At 66.4% G+C, this 18,137-nt stretch overlaps 4 protein-coding genes across 4 annotated transcripts; 2 read left to right on the forward strand and 2 right to left on the reverse strand.

Annotated features, from left to right (window-relative positions):
- Positions 1 to 230: 230 nt before the first annotated feature.
- Positions 231 to 4,707, reverse strand: RAB4B (RAB4B, member RAS oncogene family; the record flags this gene model as incomplete). The annotated part of the gene is made up of 7 exons (XM_082012118.1): positions 231 to 796; positions 963 to 1,058; positions 1,155 to 1,309; positions 1,417 to 1,479; positions 2,917 to 3,031; positions 3,596 to 3,676; positions 4,692 to 4,707. 7 exons carry the CDS (start codon positions 4,705 to 4,707, stop codon positions 681 to 683), a joined length of 642 nt encoding a protein of 213 aa, XP_081868244.1. The 3' UTR covers positions 231 to 680.
- Positions 4,708 to 5,554: 847 nt separating this feature from the next.
- On the reverse strand, positions 5,555 to 6,970 carry SNRPA (small nuclear ribonucleoprotein polypeptide A; the record flags this gene model as incomplete). The annotated part of the gene is made up of 6 exons (XM_082012027.1): positions 5,555 to 5,714; positions 5,803 to 5,891; positions 6,097 to 6,270; positions 6,373 to 6,549; positions 6,644 to 6,816; positions 6,898 to 6,970. 6 exons carry the CDS (start codon positions 6,968 to 6,970, stop codon positions 5,555 to 5,557), a joined length of 846 nt encoding a protein of 281 aa, XP_081868153.1.
- A 613-nt stretch (positions 6,971 to 7,583) lies between these two features.
- On the forward strand, positions 7,584 to 9,413 carry ACTMAP (actin maturation protease; the record flags this gene model as incomplete). The annotated part of the gene is made up of 5 exons (XM_082012078.1): positions 7,584 to 7,726; positions 8,262 to 8,330; positions 8,427 to 8,551; positions 8,642 to 8,815; positions 9,058 to 9,413. The coding sequence occupies 5 exons, from the start codon at positions 7,584 to 7,586 to the stop codon at positions 9,411 to 9,413; spliced, it is 867 nt and encodes a 288-aa protein (XP_081868204.1).
- Positions 9,414 to 10,134: 721 nt separating this feature from the next.
- On the forward strand, positions 10,135 to 13,313 carry COQ8B (coenzyme Q8B; the record flags this gene model as incomplete). The annotated part of the gene is made up of 13 exons (XM_082012079.1): positions 10,135 to 10,272; positions 10,345 to 10,411; positions 10,635 to 10,712; positions 10,813 to 10,935; positions 11,404 to 11,489; positions 11,600 to 11,740; positions 11,842 to 11,923; positions 12,013 to 12,106; positions 12,205 to 12,346; positions 12,442 to 12,549; positions 12,653 to 12,718; positions 12,799 to 12,885; positions 12,987 to 13,313. 13 exons carry the CDS (start codon positions 10,135 to 10,137, stop codon positions 13,311 to 13,313), a joined length of 1,539 nt encoding a protein of 512 aa, XP_081868205.1.
- Positions 13,314 to 18,137: the final 4,824 nt, after the last annotated feature.

The raw sequence follows: 18,137 nt of genomic DNA on the forward strand, positions 1-18,137 counted from the left end.
TCCAAACCCCATCCTGGGGGGCAGAGGAAAGGGGGGGGGGTGGCTTCCAGCGCAGGCAAGTGAAGCCCCCCCAAAAAACGACAGCGGAGGGACCAAGGACATGGGGGGGTGCGAGTGTGCGCTGCCCCCCCCCCCCCTTTTCTCGCGGGGGGTGGGTGGAAATGCAAAAACAGACAGAAAAAACAACAAAAAAAGGCAAAAAATGGGGGGGGGGGGCAAGGACACCCCCCCCCCCCGCCCCACAGCGCTCGGGGACGAGCCACTCCCTGGGGTGACACTGTGGGGGGGCCAGATTGAGGGACACCCCCCCCCCAAAACGCGGCTGGGAGGGGTTTTTTTTTTGCCCTTTTTCCCCTTTTTTTTAAGCTTTAAATGAGCCGAATAGAACCCAAACTGCTCGGGGGGGGGCGCAGACGTACCCCCCCTCCCCAAAACGAGCACGGGAGCCCCCTCGGTTCGACGCAACCAAACCAAAAAATTTGCCACGGAGGTAAATTCCAGAGTCCCGGGGGCTTCTCGGATGGGGAGGGGGCAAAGGGGCTCCGGGGGAAGGGGGGGGGGCTCGGCAAATCCTGGATTTGGGGGAAAAAACAAGAGAAAAAAAAAGAAACAAAAATTTGTAGCGACCAAGAGGGGATGAGGGAGGATTTGGGGGGGGCTGGGGGGGTCTCACCTTGAATTTAGCAGCTGCACTGCTGCCGGCTCTGCGCCTGCGCCCCCCGGGGCTGCCGCAGCTGGCGGAGGGACGCGTCGCCGTACTGGATCCCTGAGCCCATCCTCTCCGGGTCGAGTTCGCCTGCGCGGCACGAAAAAACGGAAAAATAATCAAAATTAAAACCTCGGGCGGATTTTTGGGGGTTTTTTTAAGAGCCCAAAGCTGCGTCCCCGGGACGGAAACGGCCGCCGCGGACCCCAAACTTCCATTTCTGGCCCAGAAAATGAGCGAATCCGAGCTGGCGTACCCGATTCGATTTTATTTAAGATGGTCCTCGCGCATTTTAAGAAAGCTTCTTCCACGTTCTCTCCCGTCAGGGCGCTGGTCTCCAAAAACATCAGCTCTAAAAATTAAAAAAAAGCCAAAAAACCCCCCCAAAAAAAGGCGTTACTTCGCTCGCCGTTGGTTTCCTTTCGCCGCGGCGGCGTTCGGCGCTCACCGTTCTCCTGGGCGAAACGCGAAGCCTCCAGGAACGTCACCTCCCGGTCGGCGTCCAAATCTTTTTTGTTGCCGCAGAGGATGATGACGATGTTGGGGCTGGCGAGGGTGCGAGCGTCCGTCAACCAGTTGGTCAGCGCGTTGTAGGTCTCCCGGCTGGGGGGCGGCGAGGGGGGCGAGAGAGGAAGGGGTGCTGGGTGCCGAACCCCGGGTTTACCCCCCCCCCCAGCACCCGGATCGGGCCCCACGCGCTGCCGACGCACCTGGTGATGTCATACACGAGCAGCGCGCCGGCTGCGCCCCGGTAGTAGCTTCTGGTCACGGACCTGGGGAGGAAGGAAGAGGAGAGGAAGAGGAGAGGAAGAGGAGAGGAAGAGGAGAGGAAGAGGAGAGGAAGAGGAGAGGAAGAGGAGAGGAAGAGGAGAGGAAGAGGAAAGGAAGAGGAAAGGAAGAGGAAAGGAAGAGGAAAGGAAGAGGAAAGGAAGAGGAAAGGAAGAGGAAAGGAAGAGGAAAGGAAGAGGAAAGGAAGAGGAAAGGAAGAGGAAAGGAAGAGGAAAGGAAGAGGAAAGGAAGAGGAAAGGAAGAGGAAAGGAAGAGGAAAGGAAGAGGAAAGGAAGAGGAAAGGAAGAGGAAAGGAAGAGGAAAGGAAGAGGAAAGGAAGAGGAAAGGAAGAGGAAAGGAAGAGGAAAGGAAGAGGAAAGGAAGAGGAAAGGAAGAGGAAAGGAAGAGGAAAGGAAGAGGAAAGGAAGAGGAAAGGAAGAGGAAAGGAAGAGGAAAGGAAGAGGAAAGGAAGAGGAAAGGAAGAGGAAAGGAAGAGGAAAGGAAGAGGAAAGGAAGAGGAAAGGAAGAGGAAAGGAAGAGGAAAGGAAGAGGAAAGGAAGAGGAAAGGAAGAGGAAAGGAAGAGGAAAGGAAGAGGAAAGGAAGAGGAAAGGAAGAGGAAAGGAAGAGGAAAGGAAGAGGAAAGGAAGAGGAAAGGAAGAGGAAAGGAAGAGGAAAGGAAGAGGAAAGGAAGAGGAAAGGAAGAGGAAAGGAAGAGGAAAGGAAGAGGAAAGGAAGAGGAAAGGAAGAGGAAAGGAAAGGAAAGGAAGGAGGAAAGGAAGAGGACCCCCCCGCCCACCCAAGACCCTCAGGGTTGAAGCTGGGGGCTGACGCGGGAGCCGATATTCTTAATTAACAACCGGGCGGCTTCTGAGCCTCCGGCTCCGTAACGGCTCCGTAAATACTCTCGTTAACGTCGTAATTAATTAACGGGCAGAGGGATTCCCGGAGGCTGAAGCGGGAGGAAGGTTCTAGAAAGGGATCCGGGGCGATGCGGGGAGGAGATTCCGGCGCCGGCAGCGCGGCCGACGGCATCCCGGCCACAAAGACCCCGAGGCGCCGGAGCGCGAGCGAGGCGGGGGGGGGGTCTGGAGAAAAAGGGGAGGTTTTGGGGGGCTACCGGGAAAAATCCCCTCGCCCAGAGGGTCGCCGAGCGCCGGGACGGGCTGGGGAGGGGTTTAAACGATGCTTCGGGCCGGGGTTTAGCCGTGAACTTGACCCTGTTCGTCTCAAAAGGTCTTTCCCACCGCGCACGATTCCCCACGCTCCCGGCGTTTCAGACGCCGCAGGCTCCGAGCGAGGCGGCGGCGCTTCCGCCAGCTTCGTTTCGGGAAAGGATTTAAAAAAGGAATTTAAAAAAAAAAAAAGAAAAAGCCCCGAAAACGGGAAGACTTGAAGAAAAACGCTCGGACGCGGCTCCGGCGCCGCGAAATTTTATCTTTACCTGAACCTTTCCTGCCCGGCCGTGTCCCAGATCTGCAGCTTCACCGTCTTCCCGCCGACGTTCACGACCTTGGAGCCGAATTCCACCCCGATCGTGTGGTTCGAATCCTGTTTGACTGCGGAAACGAGAAGCGCCCGATGCGTTTCCGCCAGCTTCCCCCCGAGATCCCAGCTTTTTTTTTTTTCGGGCGAATCCCGGTGCAAATTCGCCGCCCGGATTATTCCCCCGGCGAAGGAGACGCGTTCCCGGATGATCGCGCGGAGGAAGCGAAGCCCCTGCGCAAAATTAAACCCGCGAAGCGCCGAGGAAGAGGAGCGCCTGGCATCTCCCTTCCGACTACGCCGGCTCAAAGCCTTCCTCCGCCCCGCTATGAAATTAAAATTGAAGTTTTTAGGGAAAAAAAGAGCCAAAATTTCAACTTTTTACGGCAAAGCTCTATTCAGCCGCCGCAGCGTAAAATTTTTCCAGCGCTGAGGCTGGCAACGAAAGGTTGAGGCTCAAGAACGCGCGCAAGCCCCCCAAAAAAAACACCGTTCATTTTTTATTTCTGCTGGCGAAAGGTTCCGCGGAGAAATATTTCGGCAGCGCTTTTCCAGCAGCCTGAGAGAGAAATCCGAGGGGGGAGCGACCCGGCACAGCAGCGATAAAACCCAAAATAACCCAAAATAACCCAACTTACATTTGTTTTCGATGAATTGGTGGAGGAGGCAGGACTTCCCCGTGCCGGCGCTGCCTATCACGAGGAACTTGAAGAGGAAATCTGATTTAATTAAAAAAAAAAGGTGTTTTCGCACGGGAACGGCCGTGAGGAGCGGCCCCCGCGGAGGGAAGCGACCTTGGGGAAGCGATTTCGCGCCCGGCTGCGCTCCCTCGCCTCCAAACGCGGCGAAAATCCCCCCCCAAAACCACCCCCACCCCCTCTTATCCCTCGTTTGGGTGCCCGGCAAAAGCGGGAGACACCGAAAGGACCCCCCGAGTCCCACAGATTTGGGGGGGGGGGTGTCACCCCCCGGGACCGGGGTCCCCGCAAAGCGTCGCAGTCTGGGTGAGAAGTCGGGAGGGGCCTGTGAAGGTGGACACCCCACGGCTGCTCGCCCCATAAGTTCCCCCCGCCCCTATAGAGAGCCCCAAATACTCCCCGTACGGCCCCGTCCCTCAGAGCCCCTATGTACCCATACCCCATGCGGGGGCTTGCGTAGTGCCCTATATGCTCCCAACAGGGCCCCCCCAAAGACCCCCCCATCCCACATAAGGGCCCCACAAACTCGCTATAGGGCCCCCATCTCACATAGGGGCCCACAGACCCCTATAGGGCCCACCCCTCCCCAAACCACACGGGGGCCCCACAAACTCGCTATAGGGCCCCCATCTCACACAGGGGCCCACAGACCCCTATAGGGCCCGCCCCCCCCTCTCCCTATAGGCCTTCCATCCCACATAGGGCACCACAAGCCTTCTCTATAGGACCCCTACGCCACACAGGGGCCCACAATACTCCCTATAGGGCCCCATCCCACATAGGGGCCCGCAGACCCCCGCAAGAGCCCACAGGGCCCCCCAGACACCCCCCCATCCCACACAAGGGCCCCACACGCTGCCTATAGGGCCTCCATCCCACACAGGGCCCCACAGACGCTCCCTATAGGGCCCCTCACCGGCCCCACAGGCACCGGCCTCATCCCTCACAGGGCCCCCCGCTCCCTACGAGGCCCCCCAGCCCCGACAACCCCCTGCCAGGCCGGCCACAGGGGCCCCGAGGCGTCCTCCCGACCCACCGTAGGTTTCGGACATGGCTGGAGCCGCCGGGCCGAGCCCCGCCGCCTCCTGCCGCCACCGGGCCCTACGGAAGGGAGCGGGCACAATATGGCGGCGCCCAGGTGAGCCGCTTCCGGGTCCCGCGCGCCTGCGCGCAGAGGGGCACGCCAGGAGAAGGGCGGGGCCTCGCTCAGGAGGCGGTGCGGCGTAGGCGAGTGGGCGGAGCGAATAGGCGGGGCTAGCGTGCCGGAGCCCAGGTCCTAAACGAGTGGGCGGTGCCGGCAGGCGGGGCTAGAGGCGTACCGGGTGCACGAGTTCTAAGCGAGTGGGCGGTGCCCGTAGGCGGGGCTAGAGGAGTGCCTGCCTAGGTTAAACGAGTGGGCGGGGCCAGTAGGCGGGGCTAGAGGCGTGCCGGGTGCCTCGGTCCTAAACTCCCTCGCTGCCCCAAACAGCTCGGGGGGCCCCCCCTGCCCCAACACGCCCCCAGCCCCAAACCCCTCCCTAGACCTGCCCCCGGCCCCAAAGCCGCCCCACAAGTCCACGGCCCCCCAGCCTCGGCCCTCCCCCAGCCCCCAAACCCCCGGGCCCTCCCCCCAACAGCACAGCAAACGAGTGGTGGGAGACGGGGGAGGGGGTTTATTTTGGGGAGGGGGAAGGGAAAACAGGCTCCAGGTGCAATGTCTGCAGAGAGACCCTGGGTACAATGCTGGGAAGGGGGGGGACACCCCCCAGACACCCCGAGGGGGTGAAAGAAGAGGGTGGGGGGCGAAGGAAGAGGGCAGGGGGCGAAGGGTCGGCCGCCTCGGGGCAAACTTACCTTCGGGGGGGGGGGAAAGGGGGGCAGCGAGGGGGCTGGCGGGGGGGGTTTGGGACTGGGAGGGGGTCACTTTTTGGCGAAGGAGATCTTCATGGCGTTGTTTTGGGTGATCTTGAAACCCTGGAGGGCGTCGCGGGCGGCCCCCGCTTGCACCTCGTTATCGAACTCGACGAAGGCGATATCGTGCCGGCCCGGCACCAAGCGCACCTCCTTAAAACCGGGGAACCTGGGGGGGGGACACACACACACACAGAGGCGTCAGGGGGGCCCCCCCAGACCCCCCTCCCCGGCTCCCCCATCCCCAGGACACTCACTGGTTGAAGAGCATGGAGAGCATCAGCTCGTTCGTCTCCTCAGGCAGGTTGGTGAGGAAGAGGATGTGATTCGGCGGGTTCTCCGACAGCTTGAGGGGGCAAAAAAAGGGGGTGTCAGCCCCACGGGGAGGCAGAGGAACCCCCACACCCCTCCTCAAAAGGTTCACCTCCCCCCTTTCCCCTCCGCCATGACGTTTTTCGGACGTCGCGAGCCGTTCAGCGTCGAATCTGGGTGGTTTTTCGTTCGGGTGGGGGGGCGGACGCGCGTGGGCGCGTCGGTGACGCGTTACGTACCGGCTGCGACGGCGGCATCTGGCCCGGCATCACCTGCTGGGGGGGCATAGCCCCCGGGGGAATCCCACCGGGGGTCATGCCGGGCGGGGGAATCATACCCGGCGGAGGCATATAGGGGGGCTGCCCCGCCATATGGTGCATCATCCGGGGAGTTTGGGTCAACGGCGGCATTCCCTGCGGCAAAAAAGCGGGCTCAGCGCCCACCCGCCTCCCCCCCAAGCCCCAAATCCCCAAATCCCCCCGCTAAACAACTCCCTTCCTACCCCCCCGACTCACGGGAACGGCTCCCTGAACGCCGCCCGCCGCCGCCGCGCCGGTTCCGCCGGCGGTTTTCTTCGCCGCCGCCGCGTCTTGGCCTTTCGGTTTTCTTTTCTCTCGTTTCCGGTCGCGTTCTACGAAAGTCCCTTTCATTTTAGCGATGATATCCGAATCCGTCTTGGCATATTGGATCCGCTACGGGAAAAGCCGGAGGTGAGCGGGAACGGTTTGGGAGAGCTCCGGAGAAGGTCGGATTTTTAATTTTGGGGGGCAGAAGGGGGGGCTTCACCATAGGTTTGTCGTAGAAGGGGAAACCCTGCATGGAGCGGAGAGCGTTGGTGGCGCTGCTGATTTCTTTGAAGATGACGAAGGCTTGACCTCTCATCTTCAAATTTCGGGATACCAGGATATCCAAGATTTGTCCGAATTGGGAAAAAATGGCGTAGAGAGATTTTTTTAGCTCTGGGAAAAGACAGAAGAGGATGAGGAGGAGCGGGGAGGAAGGCGAGACGCTCGCCCCCCTCCCTCCCCGAAGCCCCTTACCATCTTTCTTGATCTTCTCGTTGAGGTTGTTGATGTAGATGGTGTGGTTGGGGCGCGCGTCCTGCACCGCCATTTCGGGCACCCCCCGCCTGTGGGGAGAAAGAGGGGGGGGCTGGGGGGGAGGGGCTGCTTTCGGGGGGGGCTGCGCCCCTTTAAATCACCCCCCACCTTTACGGGGTACTCGGGGAGGGGAGGGACGGTCCTTCCCCGGCAACGGAGAGGGAGAAGCTGCCCCGGGGCGGGGGGATATCTTGGGTCCCCCGGTACGGGAGGGGTTACCCCCCCCCACCGCCAAACCCCGGTAAGGGAGGGGTTAATCCCTCCCCCAGGCTCAGGGGTCGCTCCACCCGTGTCCGTCCCCCCCTTAGGGGCTCCCCGTCGGGGTAGGACCCCCCTCGGGTCCCCCATTACCCCCTCCGGACCCCTCTAGGCCCCCCCAAACCCCCCCCGGCCCCAGCGCGGCTCCTCACCGCCCGCCGCCGCCTCAGCCGCGTGCACCGCCTCCGACCAGCCAATAGCCGCGCCGTAACCGCGTTCCCGCCCGCCCACCGCCGCCTCTTCCAATCAGAGCGAGGAGGGTGCCGGGGCGGTGGCCAATCAGAGCGTGGCCGGCCTAGACGGCGGCGGGAGCGGTGACCTTTGACCTCCGACCCCGCGCTTCCGCCCCGGTGCCCTTTGACCCTCGCATGGCCGAGCTCCCGCCGCCGCCGCCCCCCCCGCCACCGCCCGCACCGGGCCGCGTCGTCCTGCGGGACGCGCTGGAGCGGGCGGGGGCTGCGCTGGGGGAAGACGGCGGCGTCCGGGAGCTGCTGCGGCGGCGACGGGAGAGGTGGGGACCCGGGGGGCGGGCTGGGCCGGGCCCGGCCTCAACCGGGAGGGGTCCTGGGGGAGGGGGGGGTGTCCCCTGAATCGGGAGGGGGTGTCCCTAGAACTGGGAGGGGTATCCTGGTCCTGGTGTGAACTGGGGAGGGGTCTCGGAGGGGGCATCCCTTGAACCGGGGGGGGGGGGGGGGGCGTGTCCCTGAACTGGGGAGGGGTGTCCTGGCCCTGATGCGAGCTGGGGAAGGGTGTCGGGGGGGGGGGGGTCCCTGAACCTGGGGGAGGGTCCCCTGAACTGGGGGAGGGGGTGTCCTGGGCCTGGCCTGAACCCGAGGCAGGGGGTCACGGGCCCAACGTGAACTGGGCTGCGTGGAGGGAGGACCCTACTGATTGGGGGGAGGGGGGGGCATAGCTGGAGGGTCCGTCGTTGGGGCCACCCCCCAGCTGGGGCTCCCCCATCCTGGTCTCAGCTTCACGGGGGGGCCCCGTCTGTGCTCCCCCCCATCTCTGACACCCCCCCCCAAACCTTCCTCCCCCTTCTCCAGCCTCAGCGGCCCCCTAAAATGGCTCCTCTTCCACCGCCCGGCGCCGCCCCTCATCCAGGATGGACCCCAGTAAGTCTTGGGGGGGGGGGGAAGGAACCCCCTCCTCAATCTGGGGGCCCCCGCCCTCCATCTGGGCGCCCCCCCCAATCTGCGGTCACCCCCCAGGTGTGGGCTGGTGGCCCTGTGGATGGCGGCCTCGCTGCTGACCCCCACCCACGGCGTGGGGCTGGAGGCGCTGGTGGGGGCGGCGCGGGAGCGCGGCTTCACCGCCCGGGGCGAGATGTTCTCAGGTATTTTGGGGAGGGGGGGGGGAGCGACCCTCGGGTGCAGGGGGGGAGGGGGGTGTCCCAGCGCATCCGTCCCCCGTTTTGTCCCCGCAGCGGCTGACATGGCGACGCTGGCGCGGGAGGTTTTCCCCTGTCGCCCCGAGTTGCTTTCGGGGGGCTTGGAGGGACCCAACCGCCCCCGGATCCTGCGTCACCTGGTTGGGGGGTACCCCCTCCTCGTCCCGTATCCTCTTGTTATTTTGAGGGGCGGGGGGGGCTTTTTTTGGGGTGGGGGGGACGACGGGGACACCCCGCTTTACCCCGTTTACCCCTTAACGTCGCGGCGGCTACGACGAGGACAGCAACCACGAGCCCTGCTGCCGCCGCGGCCACAAAGCCCACTGGGCCGTGCTGACGGGTAAAAGGGGGGGTTCCCCTGGGTTTGGGAGGGGACCTCTAGATTGGGGGGGCCCCCCTGGCTTGGGGGAGGGTCCAGGGGTGACGCTGGACCCCCCCCCCACCACCGCCAGGTGTTTTGCTCGGCGTCCGGAGCGCGGCGCTGAGCCCGACCTACCTCCCGGACCCCGAAATCCCCAATCTGTTTTACCCGCCGTCGGTCGGGGGGGACGACGGGAAGGAAGACTATTTTGGGGGGGGTCCGGGGGGGTCTCTGGAAGGGGTGCTGGTCTTGGCGCAGCAGGGGAAGAGCCCCCGCTGTCAGCTGTGGGATTTGGGGGGGCTGCACGCCAGCAACGCGCAGCTGAAGGAGCTGAGCCCCCGCCGGGGGGGCGACGGCCATCGCTACGTGGTGCCGGCGGGGGGGCTGGGGGCCGGCCTGAGCGGGAGGGTCCTGCTGCTGCACCCCCCTGCTGCCCCCCCCCAATAAACCCCCCTGCTTGGCCGTGTCCCTCCCCCCCCCCAGTATCGGTTGTGCTGTTTTGGGGAGGGGTCCTGGGAGGTTTTAAGAGGGGTCCTGGGGATTTTGGGTAGTCCTGGGGGAATTTGGGAGGGTCCTGGGGTTTTTAAGGGGGGTCGTGAGGGCTTTGGGGGCCTCCTGGAGGGTTTGGGGGGCATCCTGGGGGGGTTTTAAGGGGGGTCCGGGAGATTTTGGGGCATCCTGGGGGGGTTTAAGGCGGGTCCTGGGGGGTTGCAGGGACATCCTGGGAGGTTTGGGGAGATCCTGGGGGAGTTGGGGGCTGCCCTCCCTCCCCAGGAAGGGGGTCCGTGGGAGGGGGTGACCCTGGGGTTGGGGGGGGGCTGTGGGGGGGCCCCAGGGCAAGGGACACGGCGGGGGGGGGGGTCCCGGGACGCAGGCGCAGTGCGGTGCTGGGGGGGCTCTAACGCGCATGCGCGTTCTTAGCGTGGACGGGGCCTCCGCCGGTGCTTCCTCTCTCCCATTGGCTGACGGCGGGGTGAGGGGCGTGGCCTCGGCGGGTGCTTCCTCTCTCCCATTGGCTGGCGGCGGGGGTGAGGGGCGTGGCCGTAGACCCGGAAGCGGTGGGATGGCGCGGAGCACCTCGAGCGTGAACGGAGTTGACCGGACCGGGAGTCCTCGTGCCCTTTGACCCTTGACCCCACGCCCCCGGTGTTCCGGCCTCCTCTGCCCCATGCCCGGGGCCCCCCCCAAGGCTTCCCCCGTAGCCCTGCGGGGGCTCCACCGCGCCACGGCCCTGCGGGGACTCACGGCCGATGAGGCCCAGCGGGCGCGGGAGGCCCGGGGCCGCCCGGAGCCCCCCCGGCAGAAGGTGAGTGTGTGCGGGGGCGGGGGGGTCCCGGGACCGGATCGGACCCTAACCCGTGTGCGTCCTCCACCCCAGCTCAGCGAGAGGGCCCGCGAGCGGCGGGTGCCCGTCTCCCGCCTCGGGCGGCTGGCCAGCTTCGGAGGTACCGGGCCGGGGGGGGGTGCTTACCGGGCCGGGGGGCGGGTCTTGCCGGCCCCGGGGTCAGCCCGGAGCGGGGAGGCAGCAGCTTGACCCACCGGGCCCTGGAGAGGGGGTAGGGGCTGGTTTGGGGTCTCCCTGGGGGATGCCTTTGGGGATATTGGGGGGGGGCACACGGGGTCTGGGGGGGAGGGTCCTCTCCCTCTGGGGTGCGTGTGTCCCCCCAGGACTGGCCGTGGGGCTCGGCGTGGGGGCCCTGGCGCAGGCGGCGCGGGCCAAGCTGAGCGGCGAGGGCAAGCCCAGGGGTGAGTAGGGGATTGGGGGGCGGGACGGGCCCCGACTCCCGCGCCCCATTTTGGGGGTTGACTCGGATTGTGTCGTCGTTCTCCCCCCACCCCCCCCAAGATGTCGGCTTCCCCCTGGACTCCAGCCCCCTTCTCTCGGAAGCCAACGCCGAGCGGATCGTAGCCACGCTCTGCCGGGTGCGGGGGGCCGCCCTCAAGCTGGGGCAGATGCTCAGCATCCAAGGTGGGTTCCCCACACACACCCCGGGACCCCCAAAAGCACCCCAGCCCTCAGGCACCCTGCCCCACAGCCAGGAGTGGGGGTAGAGCAGCTTCGGGGTGGGGTGTGGGGGTCCGGGGGCACTAGGGTGGGGTGTGGGGGTGCCAGGGGTTTGGGGTCAGGGGACTTGTAGGTGTCCCAGGGAGCTGGGGTGGGGTTTGGGGGACCTAGAGGGCTGGTTTGGGGTCATGGAGGGGTGTGGGGGTCCCAGGGGGCTGGGTAGGGTGCAGGGTGGGGCGTGGGGGTCCCAGGGGACTGGGGTCAGGGGGACTTGTAGGGGTCCCAGGGGGTGGGGTGGGGTTTGGGGGTTCCGAGGGGCTGGGGTCATGGGGCTCTGGGGCTAGGGTGGGCCGTGGGGGTCCCGGGGCTGTGGGGTTGGGCTCGGGGGGCAATGTGGGGGTCCCAGCTCCCCGCTATGCCCCCGTCCCGCAGACGCCAGCTTCCTCAGCCCGCAGCTGCAGCGGATCTTCGAGCGCGTCCGGCAAAGCGCCGACTTCATGCCGCGCTGGCAGACCACCGTGAGCATCCGGGGGACGGGGGTCACCCCCACCCGGTTTTATTTGGGGAGTAGAGGGGGAGTAGAAGGGGGTCTGGGGGTGTCTGCTGAGCCCCCCGCCGCGTCCCGCAGCAAGTGCTGGCGGAGGAGCTGGGCGCCGGTTGGCGGGAGAAGATGGCGGCGTTCGAGGAGACGCCGTTCGCCGCCGCCTCCATCGGGCAGGTGCACCTCGGGGTGCTGCGGGACGGCACCGAGGTGGCTGTGAAGATCCAGGTGAGCCCCCCCTGGGAGGGAGAGGAGGCGGTTTTGGGGGGCAGGGGGTGCCCGCGCCCCACGTATACCCCTCCTCCGCTGCCGCCCCGGCTTTTCCGCAGTATCCCGGGATCGCCCAGAGCATCCGCAGCGACGTGGATAATCTCCTCTCCCTGCTCAAGATGAGCATCGCACTGCCGGAGGGTGAGCTGGACCCTGACTCCCCTGGGAGACGGGGGGACCCCAAATTCTCCCGGGGGGGTCCCCTAAATCCTATTTTTCCCCTTCCCCAGGTCTCTTTGCCGATAAATCTCTCCAGGTCTTGCTGCGGGAGCTGGAGTGGGAATGCGACTACCGCCGGGAAGCCGACTGCGCCCGGACCTTCAGGTAGGGCGGGGGGCTTTGTGGGGGGAGCTGGGGAGCTTTTGGGGGGCCAGGAGGCTTTGGGGGGGGTCCCCATGCCTGTTTCTGTGTCCCCTCCCCAGACATCTCCTGCGGGACGACCCCTTTTTCTCGGTGCCGCGGGTGGTGGACGAGCTGACGGCGTCTCGCGTCCTCTCCATGGAGCTGGGGAGCGGTGTCCCCCTCGACCGATGCCGGGATCTCCCCCAGGACCTGCGGGATCAGGCGAGTCCTCCCCGGATTGGGGTGAAATGGGGCGGGGGGGACACACAGACGCCCCCCGGCCTCGTCCCCTAACCTTTCTGCGTCCCCCTCCCCAGATTTGCGCCCACCTCCTGCGCCTCTGCTTGCGCGAGCTTTTCGAGTTTCGCTTCATGCAGACTGATCCCAACTGGGCCAATTTCCTCTACGACACCCACCGGCACAGGGTGAGCGGCCACGGAAAGAGGGGAGACCCCCCCCCAAATTACACAGACACCCCCTTTCCCCCCCCAATCCGCCCCCCGAGCACCCCTCTTTCCCTCCCTTTAGGTGACTCTGTTGGATTTCGGGGCCAGCCGCTCCTTCGACAAGGAGTTCACGGATCACTACATCGAGGTACGGGGTGGGACTGGGGGTGCACCCCGTGCCCCCCACCCCGCTTCCCGACTCTCCTTTCCGTGTCCCCCCCTCCCCAGGTGATCCGAGCGGCGGCCGACGGCGACCGGGCCAAGGTGCTGCAGAAATCCCGAGACCTCAAATTCCTTACGGGCTTCGAGACCAAGGTGAGGGTCTCGGGGAGCGGGTCCCCCCCCTTCCATTCCCCTTCATTTTTTTTGGGGGGGGGGGGCCCTTTCTCACACACCCCCCCCCCCCGCCTTTGCAGGCGTTCGAGGCGGCCCACGTGGACGCGGTGATGATCCTGGGCGAAGCTTTTTCGGGGGGTCAACCCTTTGATTTTGGGGGGCAGGGGACGGCCCGGCGGGTGCAGGCGTTGCTCCCCGCCATGCTGCGGCACCGCCTCGTCCCCCCCCCCGAACAAACCTACTCCCTCCATCGCAAAATGGCGGGGGCCTTCCTGGCCTGCGCCCGCCTGGGGGGCCGCGTCCCCTGCCGCGACCTCTTCGAGGAGCGTTACGCCCGCTACTGGGCCCCCCGACCCCAAAATCGGGGGGAAACCCTCTCCCCCCAAGCGGGGGGACCCTCACCCTGAGCCTGCTGCCTCCCAATAAAGGAAGGATCACCTCCAAACGGGTGTTGGGGGGGGTGGGGGGGGCGCGGGGACAGGACTCCCCCCCCTTGGGGGGGGGTGGTAGGTTTTGGGGGGGGAGGTGGGGTTCGTGTCGGGGTGGGGGTCCCGGTTTCTTGGGGAGCGGCTGCGTGCGGGAGGACCCCATGGAGAAGGGCGGGGCCAGCAGGGAGTGAGCGAGGGGGTGTGGCTAATCTGCATATTCATGACCCCTGTCAGCCAATAGGGTTGCTTCGCGTAGTTCCGTGTTTCCTCATTTGCATCTTCACGAGGCGAGGGGGTGTGGCTGGATTAGAATGGGCGTGGTCAGGGCGCTGGGTCGAGGGCGTGGTTAGATTTGCATATGCATGAAGGGGGCGGGGAGCGGCAGGCGCGTGCGTGCCGTCCTATAGCGAGAGCCCGGGGGCCGGGCGGAGCCGAGTGGCGTCCGGGCGGAGCCGAGTGGCGTCCGGGCGGAGCCGAGTGGCGTCCGGGCGGAGCCGAGTGGCGTCCGGGCGGAGCCGAGTGGCGTCCGGGCGGAGCCGAGTGGCGTCCGGGCGGAGCCGAGTGGCGTCCGGGCGGAGCCGAGTGGCGTCCGGGCGGAGCCGAGTGGCGTCCGGGCGGAGCCGAGTGGCGTCCGGAGCCCCGGGCGCGGCGGCGGGTAAAGGCGGCGCCGTGGGGGGTGGGGGCAGCCGGAGCCCGTGGGACGCCCCCCGAACCCCACGTGGCGGCTGTGGGGTCCCTGTCCTGGGGGAGGTGGACACGCGTGGGGACGCTGCGTCCCTCCTGAATTCCGTCCGGACGCGAGGGGGGGGGGCTTTCCCACGGGGGTCGTGTCCCCCGCCCCTATGGACCCCCGGTCCCCAACCCTATAGGGGGTGACCCCACGCGGGATGTGTGGGGGGCGACCGGCGTCAAAATGGGGGACCAGGAACGGGCTCCGTGGGGGGGGTCACCAACCCCCGGGGGGTTTGGAGGGGGGTGGGGGTCGACTTCACCCCCGTGTCCCCTCCCACGCCAGACCCGTGGGGGTGGGCGATGACCCGGCTGCGGCAGAGCCCACGTGCTGCCGGGGGCGTGGCCCCACCCGTGGCAAGTGGACGAGGGGGTTGTGCGGGGCACGGCGAGTGCAGCAGACCCCGCCCACCGGGGACCCCACCCCACGGGACAACCTACCCACGGAACCGGCACTCCACGGCAGACCCCGCCCACCGGGGACCCCACCCCACGGGACCAGCACTCCACGGCAGACCCCGCCCACCGGGGACCCCACCCCACGGGACAACCCACTCACGGAAACGGCACCCCACGGGAGACCACGCCCACGCAGGGACACGGGTGGATAGGGGGGCGGCTCTGGGGGTCCTTGTGGCCTCCAGCTGCAACCGGCCGGTACGGAGGGTCCGGGATCCGGGATGTTCCGGGATCGGGGATACAGGATGCTCCAGGATACGGGATGATCCGGGATCGGGATACAGGATTTTCTGGGATCAGGATACTGGATGTTCCAGAATCGGGGATACGGGATACTCCGGGATCGGGGATATGGGATGTTCTGGGATCCAGGGTACAGGATACTCTGGGGATTGGGATACGGGATGCTCTGGGATCGGGGGTGCAGATGATCTGGGATCAGGGATACAGGATACTCTGGGATTAGGATACAGGATGTTCTGGAATGGGGATATGGGATGCTCCGGGATCAGGGGTCTGGGATACGGGATGATCCGAGGTCAGGATGGGCAATCACCCTGGCGGAAAGGATACAGGATGCTCCGGGATCAGGGATGGGGCATGCTCTGGGATCAGGAATACAGGATGATCTGGGAGATGTGGGATGCTCCAGGGCCAGGGATATGGGATACAGGATGCTCTGGGATCAGGGCTATGGGATACGAGATGCTTTGGGATTGGGGATATGGGATGCTCCGGGATCAGGGACACAGGATGCTCTGGGATCAGGAGTGTGGGATACAGGATACTCAGGGATGTGGGATGCTCTGGGATCAGGGATACAGGATGCTCCAGGGGGTGTGGGTTGCTCCAGGATCGGGGTCCAGGGGGCTCCAGGATCAGGGATTTGGGATGCTTCCGGGTCGGGGAGACGGGGATGTGGAAGACTCCGAGATCAGGGATTTGGGATGCTTCCGGATCGGGGATACGGGATGCTCCAGGGGATGTGGGATGCTCCGGGATCAGGGACGCAGGATGCTCTGGGATCAGGGATACAGGATGCTCCAGGGGATGTGGGATGCTCCGGGATCGGGGATGTGGGATGCTCTGGGATGAGGGTTGTGGGATGCTCTGGGATCAGGGATACAGGACACTCCAGGGGGTGTGGGATACTCCGGGATCAGGGACGCAGGATGCTCTGGGATCAGGGATACAGGATGCTCCAGGGGATGTGGGATGCTCCGGGATCAGGGACGCAGGATGCTCTGGGATGAGGGTTGTGGGATGCTCTGGGATCAGGGATACAGGATGCTCCAGGATCGAGGGTGCGGGTTGCTCCGTGATCGGGGTCCGGGGGGCTCCAGGATCAGGGATTTAGAATATTCTGGGATCAGGGAGGCAGGGATGTGGGAGACTCCGGAATCAGGGATTTGGGATGCTCCAGGAGGCTCCGGGGGCTGACGCTTCCCAGCGCAACTGGGGGTGTGAGGGGGAGCACGGCCTCACCCCCCCCCAAACCCGCCGGGAGCCCCTTTTTTGGGGGCTCCCCTGGAGCTGCCCCCCCCCTCCGGGGCTGGGGGGTGGGGGGCTACACCTCATTTTGGGGGGTCATGACCCCTTTTCCCTCCTCTCGGAAGCGCCGGAGCTGGGATCGAGCCCCCCCCCGGAGCAAGGGGTCCCATGGGTGCCCCCGCCCCCCCGCTTGGGGCCACACCCATCGTCCCCCCACTGAATTTTGGGGTCCCTGTTTGTCCGGGGGGGGCCCCCACACCCCCCCCTGAGTGCAGCCCCCCCCTCCCCGGGGGTCCCTGTTTATCTCGGGGGGTCCCAGATGAGCCTGGGGGGGGTCCCGATCCCCCCCACTCAGGTTTGGGGGTCCCAGGTGAGCCTGGGGGGGGGGTCCCGATCCCCCCCCACTCAGGTTTGGGGGTCCCAGGTGAGCCTGGGGGGGGGTCCCGATCCCCCCCCACTCAGGTTTGGGGGTCCCACGTGAGCCGGGGGGGGGGGGTCCCGATCCCCCCCCACTCAGGTTTGGGGGTCCCAGGTGAGCCTGGGGGGGGGGTCCCGATCCCCCCCCACTCAGGTTTGGGGGTCCCAGGTGAGCCTGGGGGGGGGTCCCGATCCCCCCCCACTCAGGTTTGGGGGTCCCACGTGAGCCGGGGGGGGGTCCCGATCCCCCCCCCTCAGGTTTGGGGGTCCCAGGTGAGCCTGGGGGGGGGTCCCGATCCCCCCCCACTCAGGTTTGGGGGTCCCAGGTGAGCCTGGGGGGGGGTCCCGATCCCCCCCCTCAGGTTTGGGGGTCCCAGGTGAGCCTGGGGGGGGGTCCCGATCCCCCCCACTCAGGTTTGGGGGTCCCAGGTGAGCCTGGGGGGGGGTCCCGATCCCCCCCCACTCAGGTTTGGGGGTCCCAGGTGAGCCTGGGGGGGGGTCCCGCTCCCCTTCCCCGAGGTTTGGGGGTCCCCAGTGCCCCCCGGCTGAGGCTGGGGGGGTCCCCAGTGTGTGTGTCCCCCTTGGGGGGGGGCTCTGCTGCTCCCGGGACCCCCCTCCCCAGAGCCCGGGGGGGGGGTCGCCCCCCCCCCAATTCTCTTGTGTTTGTGTTGATTTTTAACGAAAAACACGCAAATTTCTGCATTTTTCACTCCTGACGTGGAACATCCCCCCCCGGGGGGGGGCAGCCCCCTCCCCAGCCGCACGAGGCCCTCGTGCAAGGCGTGCAAGCCCTCGTGCAAGGCACAGGGGACCCTTGCGCAGGGTGTGCAAGGCCCTCGTGCAAAGCGTGCAGGACCCGTGCGTCAAGCACGCAAAGCCCTCGTGCGAGGCGTCCAGAGCCTCGTGCAAGGCCCTGGTGCAAGGCCCTTGTGAAAGGTACACCGGACCCTCGTGCAAGGCCCTCACGCAGGGTACGCCAGGCCCTCGTGCAAGGCCCTCGTGCGAGGCGTGCAGCCCCTCGTGCCAAGTGTGCAGCCCCTCGTGCAAGGCCCTCGTGCGAGGCCCTCGTGCGAGGCATGCAGCCCCTCGTGCAAGACCCTCGTGCAAAGCACACCGGGCCCTCGTGCAAGGCCCTCGTGCAAGGCCCTCGTGCAAATCACACCGGGCCCTCGTGCAAGACCCTCGTGCAAATCACACCGGGCCCTCGTGCAAGACCCTCGTGCAAAGCACACCGGGCCCTCGTGCAAGGCCCTCGTGCAAGGCGTGCAGCCCCTCGTGCAAGACCCTCGTGCAAAGCACACCGGGCCCTCGTGCAGCCCCTCGTGCGAGGCGGTCGGGGGTCGCGGGGGGGGGGGGGGGGGGGGGCCCGGCACGCGCGCGTGCCCGCCCTTGCACACTCGCGCGCTTTGCGGCGCTTCTTGCATAAGGAACTGGAGCACCGGCCGTTGCCATGGCAACCGGCGGGAACCCGGCCGCCTCTTAAAGGGGCCGCTGCCTCCCGGGGCGGGGCGGGGGGGGGGAAGGCGGGGGGGGCGGTGCCGCCCCCCGGCCCTGCCTCAGTTTCCCCAGTTGTCGGTGAGCCCCCCCCCCCCCCCCAGCACCCCCGTGGCCCGGAGAGGGGGGGGCTATGGGGGTCTTTGGGGATCTAGGGGGGTCTTTGGGGGTCTGGGAGGGGGTCTGGGGGGGCCCAGGAGGATCTGGGGGGGT

The sequence above is a fragment of the Phaethon aethereus genome, assembly GCF_964289735.1.
Source record: "Phaethon aethereus genome assembly, chromosome: 31".
Lineage (NCBI taxonomy): Eukaryota > Metazoa > Chordata > Aves > Phaethontiformes > Phaethontidae > Phaethon > Phaethon aethereus.